The sequence below is a fragment of the Panthera onca genome, chromosome D3 (assembly GCF_046562875.1).
Source record: "Panthera onca isolate mPanOnc1 chromosome D3, mPanOnc1 haplotype 2, whole genome shotgun sequence".
In the NCBI taxonomy this organism is placed as follows: Eukaryota; Metazoa; Chordata; class Mammalia; order Carnivora; family Felidae; genus Panthera; species Panthera onca.
Window position 1 is genome coordinate 75,159,168 of NC_138350.1, and position 19,408 is coordinate 75,178,575.

The 19,408-nt window shown below is 43.9% G+C and overlaps 1 protein-coding gene and 1 long non-coding RNA gene across 3 annotated transcripts in view; one reads left to right on the forward strand and one right to left on the reverse strand.

The window, feature by feature from the left end:
* The window catches only part of LOC144613804 (uncharacterized), a 273,378-nt gene that overhangs the window by 194,124 nt on the left and 59,846 nt on the right, over window positions 1-19,408 (reverse strand). The window lies entirely within an intron of this gene.
* ST8SIA3 (ST8 alpha-N-acetyl-neuraminide alpha-2,8-sialyltransferase 3) lies at window positions 10,224-18,782 on the forward strand. The gene is made up of 4 exons (XM_078435211.2): window positions 10,224-10,879; window positions 12,288-12,410; window positions 14,884-15,441; window positions 17,933-18,782. Exons 1-4 carry the CDS (start codon window positions 10,701-10,703, stop codon window positions 18,213-18,215), a joined length of 1,143 nt encoding a protein of 380 aa, XP_078291337.1. The 5' UTR covers window positions 10,224-10,700; the 3' UTR covers window positions 18,216-18,782.

Below are 19,408 nucleotides of genomic sequence, written 5' to 3' on the forward strand. Positions count from 1 at the left end.
TAGGTAGAAGGTACAAAGTTACCCAAATTTCAATGTAATAATCATTGTGAAATTTGGTATGTGAAAAGATGGTTTAGCCCTAAATTTCAAAATAATAGGAAACTATGTAATTGATGAAAGCAGAGAGAGCCTAATTCTAATTCTTTTGTGGAGAGTGGGGGATAGTAGGGAATGGAAAGGGAACTGGGATGCTTTCTCAGAGGAGATGCCAATAATTAAGCCAACATATCTTGACATTACTATATACCTGGCCCTATGCTAAGTGCATTGCATAATTAACTAATTTTTATCCCTTGAATAGCCCTCTGACATAGTTACTACTTTTTCCTATTTTAAGATAAAGAAACTGAGGCACGGCGAAATTAAGTAGATTTTCCCAGATCACCAATTTAGCTAACTGATTCCTGGATTCAAGCCCAGGCAGGCCAACCCCAGACCCATTCTTTTATTTAATCCCTGGGCTATTCTTCCTCTCTAATCTTGCCAAAAAGCTTTTCAAAGGGACAAATACAAGTTTTAAACCCAGATGGTTTAACTAGAGGTAGGAAGTCTAGGCAGAAGGAACAAGTAAACCTGCTAGAAAGTTATTACCTGGTTCAAGCAGGAGGTAGTTAAGACCTAGTTAAATGGTCCTAAATACAAAAAAAAAAAAAAAAAAAAAGAGGCAAAATTGAGGCAAATTGAAAAGTATGTTATTTTCAAAGGAAGAAATACTAGTACTGACATTGATATAATTGCTTGCGGGTGGGTGTCGTCAGAATAGTCTCATGCCAGCAACCTTAAGAAAAATTGAATTTCTATAAAGGATTCACAAAACTTGGAACTGAATTTAGAAAGCTATTCAGTGTCGAAGCAAGTTGCATCACAAAATCAGACTGATAGTTCCTCCAAATCTGCCATTAATGTTCTCTATGTTGTCTCTCCACATTCCAAGGAAACTGCGAGCCTTCCTCCCTAGTTACCATATGAGTAACTGGCCAATGGATGGATGGACCCACTCCTGGTCCAGTCAGTGCCCCGGGTACAGCCTAGCACTCTTTCTCCACCAGAGGCCATGGGCAAGGCAGTGTCAGCCAAATGGGGAGACCATGATGTAGGTCTGGGTAAAGGAGAAAGATGATCCAAAGGAGAAAGATGATCCAGGACTGGAAGGATGAGGCTGTTGGAAGCAGTGATGTGGGTAGCAAGCATTTTAAAGAGCTATTTTGTAGACGGAAGGAAGATGTGCTTAGTGTTGAGCCGGTTTGGTTTAAGAAGATGGTGGCACGTCCAAGAGATGGCATTAGAGGGGCAAGACTTGAATGCAAGTCCGAACTGCATACCCAGATCTGAGATTCAGTCAAGTAGGTCCATTCATCAAGCTAGTGAGCATGTGTCTGTCCTAGGTTCTAGAATGGTCCTGGGTTCTAGAATTGTAGCAGTGATTGGAAGAAAGGCTCTGCTCTTACATGGCTTATGTTCTAACATCCAAGCCCTTGCAAATAAATGACCCCTTGCACAACCTTCCCACACGCTATTCCTCTGAACCCTATGTAACCATGCAGAGAAAAGAGTAAAGTCAAAGTCATGTAAGTTGGGAAGACAAACAAAGAAGGTGAAGAAGAAAATAAGAAAATAAAAGGGTGTCACTAGAGAAGAAGAGGAAACCAGGAGAGTGTCATTTCATTAAAACCAGAAAGGAGTGAGTTTAAACAAGAAATTAATGTCCAATTGGTCCAGGCTAGTAGTGAAGAAAAAAACCACTGAATTTGACATGAGCGTTGCCATTGGTCAGCTTCTAACAATGGTTTTTGATCCTAACTGTGCATCAGAATCACCTGAAGAGCTTTAAGACACACGGATGCCTGGGAACTACCTGCAAAATCCTGATTTAATTGGTTTGGGGTGAACCTGGACCCCGGAATTAATTTTCCGTTGTTCAGGTGACTGAAATAAACAGGTAGAGGTGAGAAACATTGCTTTAAATAAAGCAGTATCAGCAGTAGAAGCTAGATTGCAGAGGGAAAAAAAAGAGGGTAGAGGAACTAGCAGTCTTAACATCAGACATGGATGTTTAGCTTCAGTCTCCTCCTGCCTGTCTGTGTGATTTAACCTCCTTGTGTCTTATCTGTGAAATCAGGATAGAAATACTTGCTGTGCCCAACTCACAGTTTCCTTGGGAGGTCAAGATGGGATAATAGATGTGAGAGTACTTTGAAAAAAGATTGAAGTGCTATAAAAATGTAAGATTTATATGGTTGTCAGTTTTTTCCCCAAAGATGGCCCTAAAGATAGTGATTATCAACTATAAAGACCTACGTGGAACCAGCATCCCTTTCCACTGAGCTCACAAAGAAAGCATCCTTTGATAAGTGCTCACAGCCACTATCTAAAGGTCTGAGGCTGTTTGCAACTCTCACTTTTGCACAGCTAGCCTTGCACAGGACCTATAATAGATGCAGTTTCCACAGTCTTGCAAATCCTACCTAATATTGCTAAATCACACAGCCAGCCAACATAAAACTCAAGAGTTAAGCATGCTGCTGTAGAGATTAAAAAGTAAGTTTAATGTTATAAGGTTTCCATTTAGTTGTCAATCCTACTTGTTAAAGAGAATGGGGAAGGCAGAGGAGAGGTGGAGAGACATCTGTGCTAGCAGGCAATGCTGCAGGATCAGAAAAGCCTAATTCCCCTGGCAGATGGGGAAAGATTATCCAAGAGCTGAGCCAAAACCAGCAGCAGAATTCAGTGACCACCTTGGGGTCTACTTCAGGTCCTGAATATGCCTATCTCTATGGGATGTCATGTCTGGTCTCCAAGAAATGAAGCAACACTCTCCATCTTCCACTCTCTGACTGCCCTTGAGGTAGCACCGGCCCCGGGGGGAGCAGCGATACCTCTTTGTGGTGACTAACGTCCAACAAGGGGACTTTCTTTAATCACAGATGACAGACGTGAAGAGCGGTTTTATAATATGCTTTCTACTCGCTTTCACTTGACATTTTCCTTGAGTAAAAATGCAAGAAATATAATTCTTTGTCAAGGAAACAGCATACATAATGTTGAGGGCTTTTTTTTTCTACTAAGCAAGTTGAACTCAGAGCAAGAACAAAAAGATAGGCAAACTCCTACCTAGGAATTAAGCCAGGTGTCGGGTAGCTCGTGCAGGCATCAGAGACAGCCTGCGAAAGATCAGTTACCTTGCTCTCGCCTCTAAGCCTGCTCTGGCTCCTTCTACTCCAGATGCTATTAGGGAGAAGGTGCTAATTACATTCTTGATCCTCTTGCAACTCCTCAGAGATACTCTCCGCCAACCTCCTTCACCTGCAGATCGTCTTACTTCAAAACTGCCTTCCTGAAAACAAAAGTACAGACACCCAAAGCCAGACGTTCCTTCATGTTACACCACCCCCAACAGAACTTAAACCCTTTTGCAAGTAAAACTCTAAAACTACAGAACAACATAGAATTTTGAAACAAAGAGATAAGAGATTCTTTGCAGGTTTCTATTGATCGTCTCATCCATTGAGAAGTCACTTCCCTTGTAGTCAAACGTTCTGGTAAAAACCTAACCGTGAGGAGAAAGGGGCACAAAAGCCAAAATGGGTACCACATCCTTGGCTCTTTTTAAAATGAGAAATATCCACTACAAAGTAAAATTTTTCATGTCCCAGTGCACAAACCCTAAGCTTCTAGCATGGGAGGCAACAAGGTTTGGTGAAAAGGGGCATAACCATCCAGTCAGTCATTCAGTCCTATATTAAAATCCCATTTAAAAAAAAAAAAAAGCTGCTGTGAACTTGGCCAAGTTATTTAACCTCTCAGAGTCGCTCTTTCCCATAACTATGGAAAAAAATAAAAATGCTATCACATAGCATTACTATAAACATGACTTGATATAGAACATACAGGTCCATAATATAAAACATGTTGTAGCTCAGTCTCCTCCCCCACTGCCCCTACTGAGACTGGATTTTTCAATATCGAGAAGTCCAGCAACCTCTTATCTCTGTGAATTTCCTATGAACATAAAATAAGAAATCTCAGCTAGGGGTGTGTGCTTATAATTGGGACTAGGGGTCCAGAACTGAGAGAGGAGGGTACTTAGAAATCCATCCATCAACAATCCCTACCATTTCCTCTGTGGAAGCCGCACCTACCAATAAATCAGCAAATGGTAGTGCATTTTTAATAATTACAAGGAAATTTTTACCAGCTTTTGTTATAATAACGTACAAACAAAACAGTGTTTTTTTCTCCTGCTCTCAAAGATGGGCTGTTGACAATTACAGTTTTAGAAGCATAAGGAACAAAAACTGCCCCAAAACTCAAGATGAAGACTAAAATTAGATTTCTTTTTAAAACACCTCCCCTAATGGTATGCCAGTAATGTTATTGTGGCGGCTCTAACCGTGGGTGATTTCTTATACCCACAGTGAGTGCAATAAAAAGACACAATAGACATAAGAATAGCTTAAAAGTTAACTGTAAGATTATTTTTCAAGTAGCTTCTCAAGTATAATACCTGAGCTTCTAGAAGAGGTAATCGCTGAAAACATTTAAAAGGTGGAAATTCTATGCAAGGACCCAGGAGATTAACACAATTGAACATAATAGCTCCTTCCAAACCATTTCCTAGGGACTGGATCACAAATAGTCTTAAGACGGCTTTCCAAATATATTTTATTTATTCAATGAAGAAAGGGCTATTTGAAGTTCTTATATTCCTTTCACATAGAGCCGCTTCACTGAGCTTTAAGAGAAGCATTCGTCTGTAGGCGCAAAATGAGTAATTCCTCAGCTTCTAGAAAAGGTAATCATTGCAAACATCTGAAATGTTAAAATTTTATGCAAAATGTCTTTTGTAAAATGCAGACAAAAGCCATGAAATAAATATCATTTTAAACTGGTCTCAGCATTTACGTTTAAAAATTAATACTCACATGCTTTTGAATGCATAGAGCATCTCTGGATGGCAACAGTGGCTGTCTCTAAGGAGATAAGGTGGGAGGAGGGAGTTTTACTGTTCCCACTGCATCCCTCGTGTGCTTTATATTTTGTACTATGTTCATGTATTAATATCAGTCTAGCTTGATCTAACTACTTAACCTCATTAAACATGGTCTCTTCAATAGGTAATTTAACTCATCTACCCTAGTTGAGGTATATCATCTTTCTCTGCAATCAGTACCAGAGACCAACCTTCTCCCTACTCTGGACTTCGGGTATTCTGTACAGCAGAGAAGTTCCCTGCCTTCTTTCCAAACTGAGCATTAGTTGTGCTGATTGGTGTGCTGGCACTAAAGGATACAATGAAAGTAAGATGCTGTCTCCTGGCTAACCCCACAGGATGGCTGGCACTCTGTCCCCAGGCTCCAACCTTACCCAACCTTCCTCCAGCCCCAGAGTAGCCACTGGTCCTCAGATGAATCATTCGGGTTGTTTCCTTGTTGCTCTGGCACTGCACCTTTATGATTAAATGGCTTTTTCAAAGAGGCTACGTACTCTCTTCCTTAGTAACCCTGAGATACAATGGCCAAGAGAGAGAGAGTTAAAACCCTTCTTCCTCTGAGCTCTGGAATACCAATAGAGTCCACTCTTCTTCTGGAACACACTAGTTGTGTGACCTTAGCAAGTTATTAACCTCTCTGGGCCTCAGTTTCTTCATTCTCTGTCCATCCTCATAGGGATGGAATAGAGATTAAATGAGATCAGTTGTTAAAATGCCAAGGTAATACCCAAAACATAGTAGGTGTGCAATAAATGCTATATGACATCATTTCCCTCCCCCTTCTTCTCCTCCCCCTCCTCATCAGTATTAACTGATTCTCACTCTCAAAGAATGATGCTTTCAGATTTCCCAGGGCTGCACACATTTCCAACTCTGTCTCAGGAACCACTTCCAAGCAGTTTGGAATAGTGGGTAGGGTGGGCTTTAGAGTCAAAGAGGATTTGTCTTGAGCAAGATCATGTCCATCAGTTTCTTCAACTATGCAGTGAAAATAATTATACCTTCCTCTCCAGATCTGGGTGAAGATTACAGATTAGGTATAAAAGACTCCTGGTACATAAGAAGTGCTCTCTACATCTTGGCTGTTTTCACTTTACTCCAAGTGGGCTTATCTATTCGCTGGCCCCGACATGCCTTTCCCTCTTCTTCCTCCACGTCTCTGTTCAGCCTGGTTGGCCCTGCCCTGCCCTCTCCTGCCATCTCCACCTCTGGAAATCCCCATGCATTTTCTAGTCTCAGTTCCATCTGAGGGCTTTTGAGAAGCTTTCTTTGACTACAGTGGCTTTCCCACCCCTGAGCTCATAAAGTATTTATCTTTTAAGGGAAAATAAGAGGTAGAAACCTCCAGAGTCCCCAAGTCTTTCCCCTGTGGCCACTGTTAGACCCACTAGGAACTAAGAAGTCGAGCAATAATGTGCAGAAAGAACTCCGGTCACATGTGGCCCAAGAGCAGTTTCCCAGTGGACTGTCCCCGAGCTCCCTGGACTATGATCTCCATGTCATCCAGGAGGGGTCACTTGCCCTTCCAAAAGTCAACTCCCTGGTGCCTTACTCAGGAGTGAGTGTCTCATAACAGAAAATGGTCAATTGGTTCATTGATAAATTAAGGCACACTGGTGCTTCTGGCACGTGGACAGAATATATCAGCTGATGCCCACATGAGCAGCTGCTGTTCCCATCTCCCCATGGGCCTGCCTCCAGCTGCTCCTGCACTAGTCAGTGCAAATTAGATTGAGCCATTCCTCTCTTAAACGCTGGGCAGTTGTGAGTGGAGCTGCCAAGGACACGGCCAACTCCTTAGCACATCATCCAGTCTGGCCCTCACTCCCTTTCTGGGCTCTTCTTTTGTGGCAGTCACCTCACATCTCTTGTTGTTAGTCAAGCCCACCATAATTAATCTTCCCTACCTCCTCCTCACCCCTCTACTTGGAATGTCCTTTTTTAACCTCTTTACCTAATGCATCATACTCATACTTTAAAGCCCAGCTCAGATGTTGCCCTCCACGAAGAACCCTGACAACCTGTCACAGTTTATTCTCCGCCTCTCCCATCAGCCCTCTGCTGTCGAGCCGTCCGTAGTACTGGCAGGACGCCTACTCCATGGAGCCACCCGAGTGCCCACTCACACGATACTGCCATTATGCCGGCTGATCTCTCTCCCACAAGACCATAAGCATTAGGAGGTCAAGGACGATTTTATAACCCTTTATCTGTCCGGCCAGGTGTCTGATAACCAACACATTTTATTTAATGAATTGATGAAAGAAAACAGAAATAAAGAAATGAATGAAGCTCTTTCTTACAAAAGACATCATCCTTCCCAGGTTTCCCATCCAAAATGCCTGGAAGCTACTCTTGGTAGGTATGAGTTGGTGAGGACCTAGACAGGGCCCCAGAGACATGTTTGCAAAAGGTGCATACTCACGGAGGTAGGAGAGGGAAATACTTGTGTCCAAAATAACAGCTCCCCTAGGAAACAGAAGTCAAGGAGGTCTTTCATTTCTGTATTTCTTGTTTTCACCCTCCTGTTCTCCCAGATAGATCTCATTTCTAATGAAATTTGTTAGGTGATAGTCTACAAATGTCCTCATTATTTTTTTAATTTATTTTTATTTTTTTTTAATGTTTAGTTATTTTTGAGACAGAGAAAGACAGAGCATGAATGGGGGAGGGGCAGAGAGAGAGGGAGACACAGAATCGGAAGCAGGCTCCAGGCTCCGGGCCATCAGCCCAGAGCCTGACGCGGGGCTCGAACTCACGAACGGTGAGATCGCGACCTGAGCTGAAGTCGGACGCTCAACCGACTGGGCCACCCAGGCGCCCCTTTTTTAAATTTATTAAGTAGCTATCATCCCCGGCTTGAAAAAAATCCCATATCTAGTACTGTAGTCACTCTGTGAAGCACCATCCCCAGAAATTTTCCCGCTGGTAATTGTCATTTCCACCTCTAGGCCTGAAACAGGATTCCCGCCTGCTGGTTTCTTTTCTGGCTAAGTTGGTTCCTTTACATCATATGACTTTCAGTGACCCATATGCAATCTGGGGATCATCCTCCTAGGACTTCCTTCAGAAAGTTCACAAAGGTATGCTAAACATAAGCAATATATCAATTTTTAAATCCAGGTGGAATGAGTCTGTATCATATGTCCCAGGAAAGCCTCTTATGTTCTTTTATAAAGAAAACCAAAGAGCTTCTTGATCCTTGCCATTTTCTGTAGGAAAATGCCTCACCAAGTACATCCCTTCCCATGCACTCTGTAGTGGGTCATTTATGGGGCCAGAGAAAGACACTGAAAACTTGTCCAAGCTGTTCAGCTCATATTTATTGACAGCTTAGTAAAGACCCAGAGCTCTGCCAAGGCCTTTACATGTCTTGTGTAATCTTCCCCCAATTCCTGGTTCTGCAGGTGAGGATCCTGGGACACAGAGAGGCTGATAATTTACCCAAGGTCACATAGCTGTGGGTGCCAGAGTAAGCTTTTGAAGTCAGGTCTGCTGGCTTCAGAGCCTGAAAGTGTAACCATTACTCTGAGCTCTGTAGCATGTTCCCCTGACTCCGTGTTCAAGAAGAGTTTTTCCAACACGTGTAATTCCTAGATAGCTCTCTAAGACACGATCTTACTCCTTTTGACATTTTACGCTATATTCATATGGTCTTCTCTTTAAAAGAAACTATAGCAATTATTCAAAAAATATCATTCCAGTATTCATCATATAGATGTGCAGGCCTTTCTCACATTTTTTAAATAATGTAAGCCCCATGAGAAAAAGAAGATTATTTGTGTCTTCTTGGCCCACATTTTTAGATTTTGGTATAAAATGTCTTCAGTGGGTACAAACTGAACAACTCCCCTTGTCATTCACTGGAAACAGACACTTGCATTCTGCGTGCCTCTGTCCACAACCAGACAGAGATGTTTTTCCAAGGGACCTCACTCAGTTCTCAAACATTTATTAAGCATACCCTCTACATGGGACAATTGCCAGACAGTATGTGCAAACAGCGGGGAAGAAGACATGGCCCCTGGCTCTGCAGGAGTTAACAGTCCAGGGGTTCACCCCTGTAAGGAATGTGAGGTCCACAGACAGACGTATCATCAGGCCCACCGAAGTCCATAAGGCAAGAAGTTCAGGAGAGAAAGAAATCATAAAAACTTCGGAAAGTGTCAATTTGCTTTATTGGAAAAGGTTCTCGGAGGACAATTTCTCACCTCCAGCTTCTTTCATTAGTGCTCATTGGCCAGTCCAATAAGCTGGGAGGACCAGTCCAAGGGTGAGACTAGGGTGGAAGAAGCCACAAGTTGATTGCAAAGAACAGAGCTAAAGAAATAGGCGGGTTGCCGCTGAGTGTCCAGCAGCCTCACTGAAAATGGATTAATTTTTATGTCCAATGAATGTTATAACGGGCAACATATGAATATTCTAAAATAAATGGAAGGTCATGCAATATAAAACGTTAGGCAGTGAGCTTTCCTTCCACCCTCAGAGGCAGCCACTCTTACCTGGTTCTTGGACTCCTTCAAAGGTGAGTTCCATGTATTTATAAAGTAGTTTGTAAATGCTTCTGGACCAAGCAGGACTAAGTTAGGTGGCCCATCCCCAAGACCTGGCCCCAGGGATGGATCAGGAAAGTGGGCAATGAAGAGTTAAATCAGGCGGAATTGCTCCTGGGGGAACACAGCCTAGCTGACCACCTGCCATGTGCTGAGACACTGACAGGGAGGGAGAAACCAGCCCCCCCCCCCCCCACAGCTCACCTCACCGCTGTGCTAGGCACTGCCCACCTTTCAGAGAGAAGCAATGTATGCGGTGGGCAAAGGAAGCGGATAGGGGAGAGGTTCTGGAAATTTCTAGGGAGGTTTTAAGCACTCACAAGCCAAACTGGGCCAGCTGCTCTCAGGGCTTCTTTGCGGGGGCGCTGGGGTGCTAGGACGCATGCTACCCCGTGGGGCTCAGGGTGGTGCCTCAGTGGTGAGGAGAGCTTTTAAATGTCTATCTTCCTAAAACTACTCTCCCTGAATCTAGGAGAAGCACGCAGTTGGTGTGTAACCTCCAAGGCAGCAAATCCAGTTGGTTATCACCCTATCCTGCATCATATTTGTAAAGTAATGAACGGTCCGTTTAACCAAGTTTGGGCTTCTGTGTCGCCCCAGCCACCTCCCCGCGCGAACCCTCAGCCGGGAAGGCCACTGACGTGGGCGGCAGCCTTCCAGCCTCAATTCCCCTCCCTCTGCCACCCCTCTTTCCCCCTCCCCTCTCCGGCCCCTCCCCCCGCTTATTTGGGAGATTAGAGTTCATTAATTAAATCCTGTGCTTAGATCGAACTGTAACGTTATTCCAATCACATTTATCTTACAGGCGGCGGAGGAGATGGCAGCCTAGCTGGAAACGCGCGGGGGAGCCTCAGCCGGCGGCCGGGGACGCACAGCGCGGCGCGTTCCATCGCCACGCCGCCGCGCAGGCCCTCCATCTTCCTGCCCAGCCTCCTGGCCCCGCTCGGCCCTGCCTTGGGGGTCGGCTTCTCTCTGGGGCTCCTACCCTTCCCCACCTCCCGGGCCTCCGCGGCTCCCCTGCCCGGTCCCCCTCCCCCGCCACACACGCTGACACGCGCGGGCGAACACACACACACTCACACACTGACACGCCAGCGAGCTGCTGGCCGCTCAATGGACCGATTTCCCTGCTTCCCTTGATCCCAGCCCAGCCCGGGATGAGAAATTGCAAAATGGCCCGGGTCGCCAGTGTGCTGGGACTGGTCATGCTCAGCGTCGCCCTGCTGATTTTATCGCTCATCAGCTACGTGTCCCTGAAAAAGGAGAACATCTTCACCACTCCCAAGTACGCCAACCCGGGGGCGCCCCGAATGTACATGTTCCACGCGGGATTCCGGTGAGTGCGGGCCTCTCTCTATTTGAGCGCCCTCGGGTATCTGGTTTATTGGGGGGGGGGGGGGGAGATGACAGGGGGGTGTTTTGGCTTCTCCGAGACACTTTGGGCAAGATGACTGCGTGGTCCTTCCACTCCTCTTTCTGATTCTCCCTTCCCCCTTCCTTTATTTATTTGAACCCGAAGCCCCTAAAAGCCGTTGTCCTAATCAATGTGATTGCATTTCTCGTATTCTTCCTCTGCATCCCTTCCCCCATTTCAAAAATGGGGGGAGGGTTTAAGGAGAATGATGATGGAGGGAGAGGCAATGAGTGTGTGTGGGAGGGGGCGGTGAACCGGGAGATGGATGTGCGTGAGGTGAGCGCCTTCCCGGTGCGGCGTCCGCAGACTCCGCGGCCGGGCTCCGGGCGGTCCAGGGCGATTTAATGGCGCAGGCGCCGGACTCCCCGAGCGCTGTGCTCACTCCTCTCCGTCACGCCCCACCCCATCAAATGATGCGCGGGTCTGTTCTGAAGCCCCTGGGGTATTTTACCTCGATCCTTTCCCTACTGCTGCCACCACCGCCCCCCGCCCCCCTTTCCGGGATTTCTGCAATTCCTCCGCCCTCTGCGGGAAGCGAGCCTCCTAAGGGCCGCCTACCCTCGCCCCTGGTCCAAGTCGCCGCCGGGCGAGAGGGCTGGACAGGGAAGGGGCCAGGCGCAGCTTGGCGCAGCTCCTCGGGAACCCCTGCCTCTACCTGTGACCCTCAGGGGCTCTTCCAGGAGGACCTCCCGAGGGCCAGGTGGCAAATGCAAACTGCAAGCTGTGGTCCAAGCGGGCCAGAGGTGCGGAACCTAGAGAAGCCCCACCTGGGCAGAAGAGTGGAGCTGCCCTGCGGCCTCCGGGGTCCCCAGTTAGGGGACAGGGAGTGAAATCAGACTCGGCTCGGGAAGTAAGAGGTTAAGGCAGGAGCCACCCCCAGTCTTCCCCTGGGACTCCGGTTTCCTCTGCCCTTTCTCCAAAAATCAATTCACCCGGACAGCCGGGGCGTCGCGGGTCGGAATAGCGGAGGCGCGGCCGCTGTCCGCGGTGCTGACTCCTTGGTCCTCACGGCGCGTCTGGCTCCAGCAGTGCGCCGGGCTCCCGCCCTGCTCTCCGCGAGACGGCCATTTTATGGTCTCTCCCGCACCCGGAGGGATGGACAATGGAGGCGGATTTCCCTACTTTTCCTTCTTCCCCCCGGGTGTGTGTGGGAGCAGGGAGTGGGCCAAATGAGAGGGGCTCTGGGGCGGGATGGAGCCAGTGCGTGTGCCAGGTGCACCCCTCACCCCACACGCGCGCGCCGCCCCCAGCCGCCTGGACTTTAATGGCTACGTTGGCTTCCCCCAGCTGAGGCCAGCACGTTTGTCTGTGTACTCATGCTCCTCTCCAGGTCACAATTTGCGCTGAAGTTTCTAGATCCGTCATTTGTGCCCATTACGAATTCTCTGACCCACGAACTCCAAGAGAAACCTTCTAAGTGGACATTTAATCGGACAGCGTTTTTACATCAAAGGTAGGATAGGGGGAAAAGATCCGAAAGGTGTTTTTGAATTCTGGAGTTCAAACAAAACAAAACAAAACAAAACAAAACAAAATACTCCAAAACAACAAAAATCTGTCCCCCACCGGAGGTGTTATTTGCATTGTCTTCTAGGCCTGACTGCACAAAGGCTGATTGGTAACTCTTTTTTATGTATGTAGTGCCCTCTCATAAAAAAAAGAAAACATCAAGAAGACCAATTTGAATGGGAGGGAAAAAGATATTTCCAATATGCTCCCTAACTTGGGCTTAATTGAGCACAATGATTTATAGTTAACATGCATGGGTAACACTGCCAAAGCCATCTACTAAAAAAAAAAAAAAACAAAAAAAACAAAAACAATTGCATAAAGACCATCTAATAATGTATTTTCATTCTCCCACTGAGAAAAATGTTTAAAAATGAAATAAAATAGAATTGTCTCACACTGAAACACACAGAAAATACCATAATCTGCCCTTATCAATTACTAGTCAAAATCTTGGCCCAAATATATGCAGGTATTTAAGTATGGTTTTGTTCTGGTTTTGCCTATTTGTTTTCATTAAACCTTTACAGCCCTTAATACATTGTAAAAGCTACCCAACATCATTTTTACAGGTTGTTGTCTTGTAACAGCCTGGTTTATACATGAGGGAGTTTGTGTGTGTGTGTGTGTGTGTGTGTGTGTGTGTGTGTGTGTATGTGCGTGAGGTGGGGAAGAAGGATGAGATTTATTCAAATTTATTATCCTGAGTGATTCTGGTCTACTCTTAGCAACCCCAGTTAAGTCATTACTCCTTCCTTTTTGGTGGGATTATTATGCTACTAAATGGAATGTGAGCCATCTAGTGTATTCATTAGGGGTGTGAATATTTATTTTACAAATGATCATTTTACCACTCATTTAGGGAGCTGTGTTTTGTCATAGCATTTCTAGTTACTGCACCCTTTTTTATTTTGAGTGACAGAATTAAAACCAATTCAGTAGATATCTATGGTGTCATGAAAAGCTGATATAGTCATGTGATTATGAATAAAAATTTTAAAACACTGTTCAATTAGAAATTAGTTCAATGGCAATAATTGATAAATTCTAAACCATAGAAGTACCTTAAAAAAAAACTATTGGGTTTTTAGTCCAATATTAATTTTATAGACAAACCAGAAAACTTTCATGGTAGAACACATTATACCTTTCCCAAGACATATTTCTAACATAGTAAAAATTAACTTCCCACACTGGGCCATGTGACCCAAATGACCAGTCAGAACAATATTTCCTTCTCAAAACTTCCCTCCTTTCAATCCACTTATTAGGTAAACTTTAATTAATTTTCCCAGTATCATTTTAAATTTACTTTACCTTTATAACAGGTAAAGACTAGCTTGTAAAGAACAGTATGGGTAACTCTGGAAATTTTAGATTAAAGCGTTCAGTTTATGTTGCTTTATATTTTGACAAGTGAAGTGTTTTTTTTTTTAAATAAAATTCCAGTTAAAGTGATGATATGCAAAGCATTTAGTTTCAATCCTATTTTTTTAGGCAAAAGACATAGGAAATTTACAATGTGATTTCTTAGAATTAGAGAATCTAGTAGCAAAGTAACATGTTACTGGTCTCTCATAAATATTTTAAATAGCTGAAACTCTAAGAGGAAATACTTCATTTTACTTAAAGCTCAACATGAGAGCAACCTGAAATTAATGCTAAGTATCACCCTTGCCTTGTTTATCCTCTGAATTCTTAGAATGTGCACACATTTTCAGGATTCACGATAGCCTGTTTTTCTAAGGATTAAGTTCCTCCAACTAAATTGTGTTTCTATATAATCAAGTATAAAAATATTCCTGTTTCATTATTCAAAGGACCTTAATGAGATTATCATCTCATTTCTATTAAATACGCAACTACATTCACTATTGTTACCATTTCCATATTTCAATAATAGATGGTATTATACTGACTCGTATCTATTTGGCTCTTATTTGGATACCAGTGACATTTGATATTCCTTGAATGCTGCAGTCCAATAGCAAACAAACAGTACCTGGTTACAAACTCTAAGTCACCAATGTTTGTGAATTAATGTGAGCTCTTTGGAGCCTGTGTAAATTGTCTCCCTGTATTTTCTGACATAGTTTGACCTCCTATGATCATGCCTCCTCCTTGACCAAATACACTTCTCACATAGAGCAGAAAACCAAAGAATGCCAGCTAAAACTGTAAGTGACAACATTTATAAGCCTTGAAGGATTACATCCAGAACTTGATTGAGAAATTAACACCTCTGTAGATTCTCAAGTAGTCTTTCCCGCAATGACCGCAATTATTATGAATGTATAATCTTTCTTAGATACAATGGGCCTACAATTCTTGTCTGAATGAAATGGCAGCATAAGACATAAGATGGAAAATCAATTCTTTTGAATGGGATGCATTTAATGAATTTCTTTTCATTTTAGGCAAGAAATTCTTCAGCATGTCGATGTAATAAAAAATTTTTCTTTGACCAAGAATAGTGTTCGGATCGGACAACTGATGCACTATGATTATTCCAGCCATAAATATGTTTTCTCTATTAGCAATAACTTCCGATCACTGCTTCCAGATGTGTCACCCATTGTGAATAAGCATTTTAATATTTGTGCTGTGGTTGGAAATAGTGGGATCCTGACAGGGAGCCGGTGTGGACAAGAAATAGATAAGTCAGATTTTGTTTTCCGTTGCAATTTTGCCCCTACGGAGGCTTTCCAAAGAGATGTTGGAAGGAAAACCAACCTTACCACCTTCAACCCCAGCATTCTGGAAAAATATTACAACAATCTTTTGACCATTCAGGACCGTAACAACTTTTTCCTGAGTTTAAAAAAGCTCGATGGGGCCATTCTTTGGATCCCTGCATTTTTCTTCCACACTTCAGCAACTGTTACCAGGACATTAGTTGACTTTTTTGTTGAACACAGAGGTCAGTTAAAGGTCCAATTGGCTTGGCCTGGAAATATAATGCAACATGTCAACAGGTGTGTATATTTTATTGCCTTTAAGTCTTACCCCACCAGATGGCAAATCAATATTGTAATCTCTTGGGGGTGGGAGGTATCTGGTTAGTTACTTGTTGTGGTTAGCTTAGAACTTTGAGGCAAACTCTTATGTTTTTGTAATGAAAGAATGAATCATTCTCAGTAATAAGTTCAATCTCCTACTCTCCTACTTCCAGCTGGTAACAAAGTGCTATATGGGGGAGGGGGGGACTGGTGTTTCGTGAGTCTGCCCTCTCTAATCCCTGTCCCCTCCCTTGGTGGTAAGCCTAACAGGCAGTCATGGAAATCATCAAAAATCAAGAATTGTCTTTAATGGAGAGCTATGTCCCAATCATGCCAATGGCTGAATTAGACAAACCAAGTCAAGATGCAATTGACTTAAAATGTTCCTTTTGATTTTATATTTGGGTGTTTTGTCAATGTCCAAGATTAGAAAACCACTTAAGGAAAGCGTAAATTGCATAACTGGCCTTTAAAATTTGGGATTTCAGTGCCAAAACATGTGAAAGATATTTTATGAGCTTGCTGTTATCCCTCATAATTTGATAGAGAGATTGATCAGAAATGCAATATTTTTGTCTAGTCTGTTGAGTCTTAATGCTGGCTGTACATTAGAATCACCTGGAGAACTTTTAAAACTACTGTTGCCTGGGCTCTACTTCAAGGGATTCTAATGTAATTTATCTGGCAGGGGGAGGGGAAGGGCCCGGTACCTGTTTTTCTTAATAACTCCTAGATGATTCTAATATGCAGTCAAAATTGGGAGCCACTAGTCCAGGGCATTTTATAAAGCAAAATCAGTTGTAGGATTTTTTTTAAATCATCTGAGGAAACTGCCTTAACTCTAATTTCCCCTGAGCAAGTAGCCTCCATGTCCTAACATACTGTCCGGATAGTCCCACAAGTTAAAGCGGGTTCTGGGAGGACAGGTAACCAGAGAATTCTAAAGATGTTTATCCCATAGTATATTATTCCCATCCTGTAGTCCTCTGAAGCCTACCAAACTTAATGTCTGTTTAGGTTACCTCTGATAGAAGGAGGAATCATCATCTAATAAAGTAGTATATATCTAACAGGTAGGGTGACACCATAATATATAGTCCAAACTGGAGCTCTGTCTTTAAGAGAAAGAGGGTACTATTAATAACAACAGGATAACAAACAAAAATTGAGACTATCCCAGCTTCCCAAGATGTATGGTCATCTTTTCGAGAGGTTAGGTAGCCCAACTCTTGTTTAAAGATGAGTCAACTGAGGTACAAAGAAAAGGAATTATTTACCACCCAATGTCACTGCCCCAAATGGGCAAAATCAGAATTAGAAGCCATGCCTCCCACCAACCTGTCCTCCTGTGGCCTTTTGACCTCATCATTTTGCTCCTGCCTTACTTGACTTAAGTTCAGCCATACCAAAGGAATTGTCAGAAGTCATTCTAACTCTTTAGTAAGAAAACCAAGACTAAACTGTTACATTTCAACTGGAATGGGGAAAGGTCTGTGAAGCTTTCAAGTAATAAAGAAGGAACTATACGTGCTTAGAAGCTTCAGGAAATTGGCCTGTGTGGCCTACCCTGCCCCTAGCTTTTCAGAAAGGCCACGGAGTTAGCCATAATGCTTCACAGCCACTCAGGCTTGAACCAAACACATTGGTTCAATGAAAACTCAAGGGAAATACAGTCCGTAGAAACCTGATTCATAAACAGTTTAATTTTGCCTACACAGCAAATGATACACACACACACACACACACACACACACACTCCCTAGCAGTCTCGAATATTTGGTAGTATAGGTAGGAAGGCTTCAAACTACTGTTTCAATATGGAAGGAAAAACAGCCATAATTTAGCTTTTTTTTAATTCAGAAAGTGTTTAAATGCTTTTCTTGGGTTCTGGCATGCTAAAGAAGGGAACCCCTAGGAGCCCTTAGGTAGAAAACAAAGGAACAGGGAATATGATTTTTTTTTTACAAGAAGCTACAGAAAAATAAGGCCCCACAATCTCTCCAGACCAAAGAAGAAGCATTTAACCAACCTCTAGATTTGGATAAGAAGGTGACACAGGAGCATAGTCATTCCCATTGCTGCCAGCCTTCTGCAGTGTCACCACTGAATCAGGGCCACCACTCCTTAGCACAGCCAAGAGCCGGGGCTCGTGTCACGCGATGTATAACCTGTGTGGTCACACAGGAGCTGTGCTCAGGAGGGCTGGCACTGGGTTTAATGCCCTGCTATCGCCCTCTGGAAACTCAGTGATTTTTGAAAGAAGGGCCCGCATTTTCGTCCCATACTGGGTCTCACAAATTATGTAGCCGGTTCTGCCCAGAGGTGTTCTAAAAGATAGATTCAAAGCAAATACTACTTTAAAAAAGGCAAATCCATGTACCAATCCACCTCCTGACCCAGTCATGTTGACCTATTTGCCTGAAACCAACACTGGCTTCTGAATCCACATGTACTTACTGTTCCACAGGTACTGGAAAAACAAACATTTGTCACCCAAACGGCTGAGCACAGGTATTCTCATGTACACCCTTGCGTCAGCGATGTGTGAAGAGATCCACTTGTATGGATTTTGGCCTTTTGGATTTGACCCCAACACAAGGGAAGATCTTCCATACCATTATTATGACAAAAAAGGGACCAAATTTACCACCAAGTGGCAGGAGTCACACCAGCTGCCTGCCGAGTTTCAGCTGCTGTACCGAATGCATGGGGAAGGGCTCACCAAGCTGACTCTGTCACACTGTGCCTAAGACTCTGAACAGAAAGTGCCAAATGGCCATTTGAAAAGTGCCCCAAATCAAACGGAATAGTCTTCAGAATAGAACCCTAGAGAATTCCTTATAAAGACTGTCTGCCGCTTAAAAGGAAAGATCTCTTCTCTCCCTCTTTTTGCACCTGCTCTCTTAAGAGTCTTGGCAAGACAAACGAATTGAAGCCACATGATGTAAACTTGATTGATAAAGGGAATGTCGCATTGGGAACCATGCTGCTAACGAAATGGTCGGAAGTATTTTAGTGTTTGTATTTTGATAATAAACTGCCTCCCATTTTTTTATGAGGACGGGAGCTGTCATTGCTGCAGCTTTGAGATACAGTCCTCATTGTCACAGGCCTCTGGCCAATTTGGGCAGGATTTCAGTTTTGCCTGGGTGGGATCAGACTCTTCAAAATGGAAACAAAAAAACCATTTGCGTATCTCATCTCTCACTCTCTCTATTTCTCGCTGTTGTTCTCAATCTCTTCCCTACAATCCCTCGCCCCACCACTGTGGAGTTTAATAATTTGCTAGGAATCATATTAAATTAGCTTTGCTTGTATGTGTTGCATCTGTACTTGCTTGATGTGTTCAAGGCTCTGGGTAACTTTGCTGTTTCGTGACAAGCTGACCAAATGATGATGGGTCCCCTTATGACTACTTTTATAAGAAATGCCTCTTACAAAGTTCTCACTAGTCCATGCCGTCATTCGACAGCAGAGTGGTCCCTCTGTGCTGAGTGGCATCTTTCACTATCACAAAGAAAATGAATGTCATGGGTGGCACTGCATCTCTTGACACGAATGCTATTGTGGCAGATCATTCTATCGCCACATCTGTGAGGGCATGCCAGCCTGAGTTTAGTGCGTCCCACAATCCCAACCCAAGAGCTGGGTTGGGCATTCTCTCAGAATATAGAGGCAATGAGTCAGCTTAAGATCCTGGGACACAGAGAGGAAAAGGAAGAAAAATACTTAGAAGTTGTTATGGAATCCCCATATACCCTAGAACGTTGTAACCATGGTGCCCATTCAGAGACACCTGGTCTTTGAAAGCCAGCAGAGTTGCAGCAAAGTAGAAGACTAGAGGTTGATCAGGACAGGCCCCTGTGGGAACAGTGCTGAGGTGAGGTCATCTTCAGTGTCACTGTGTCCACCAGCACCGCTCAGAACCATTTGTTCTCTTCAA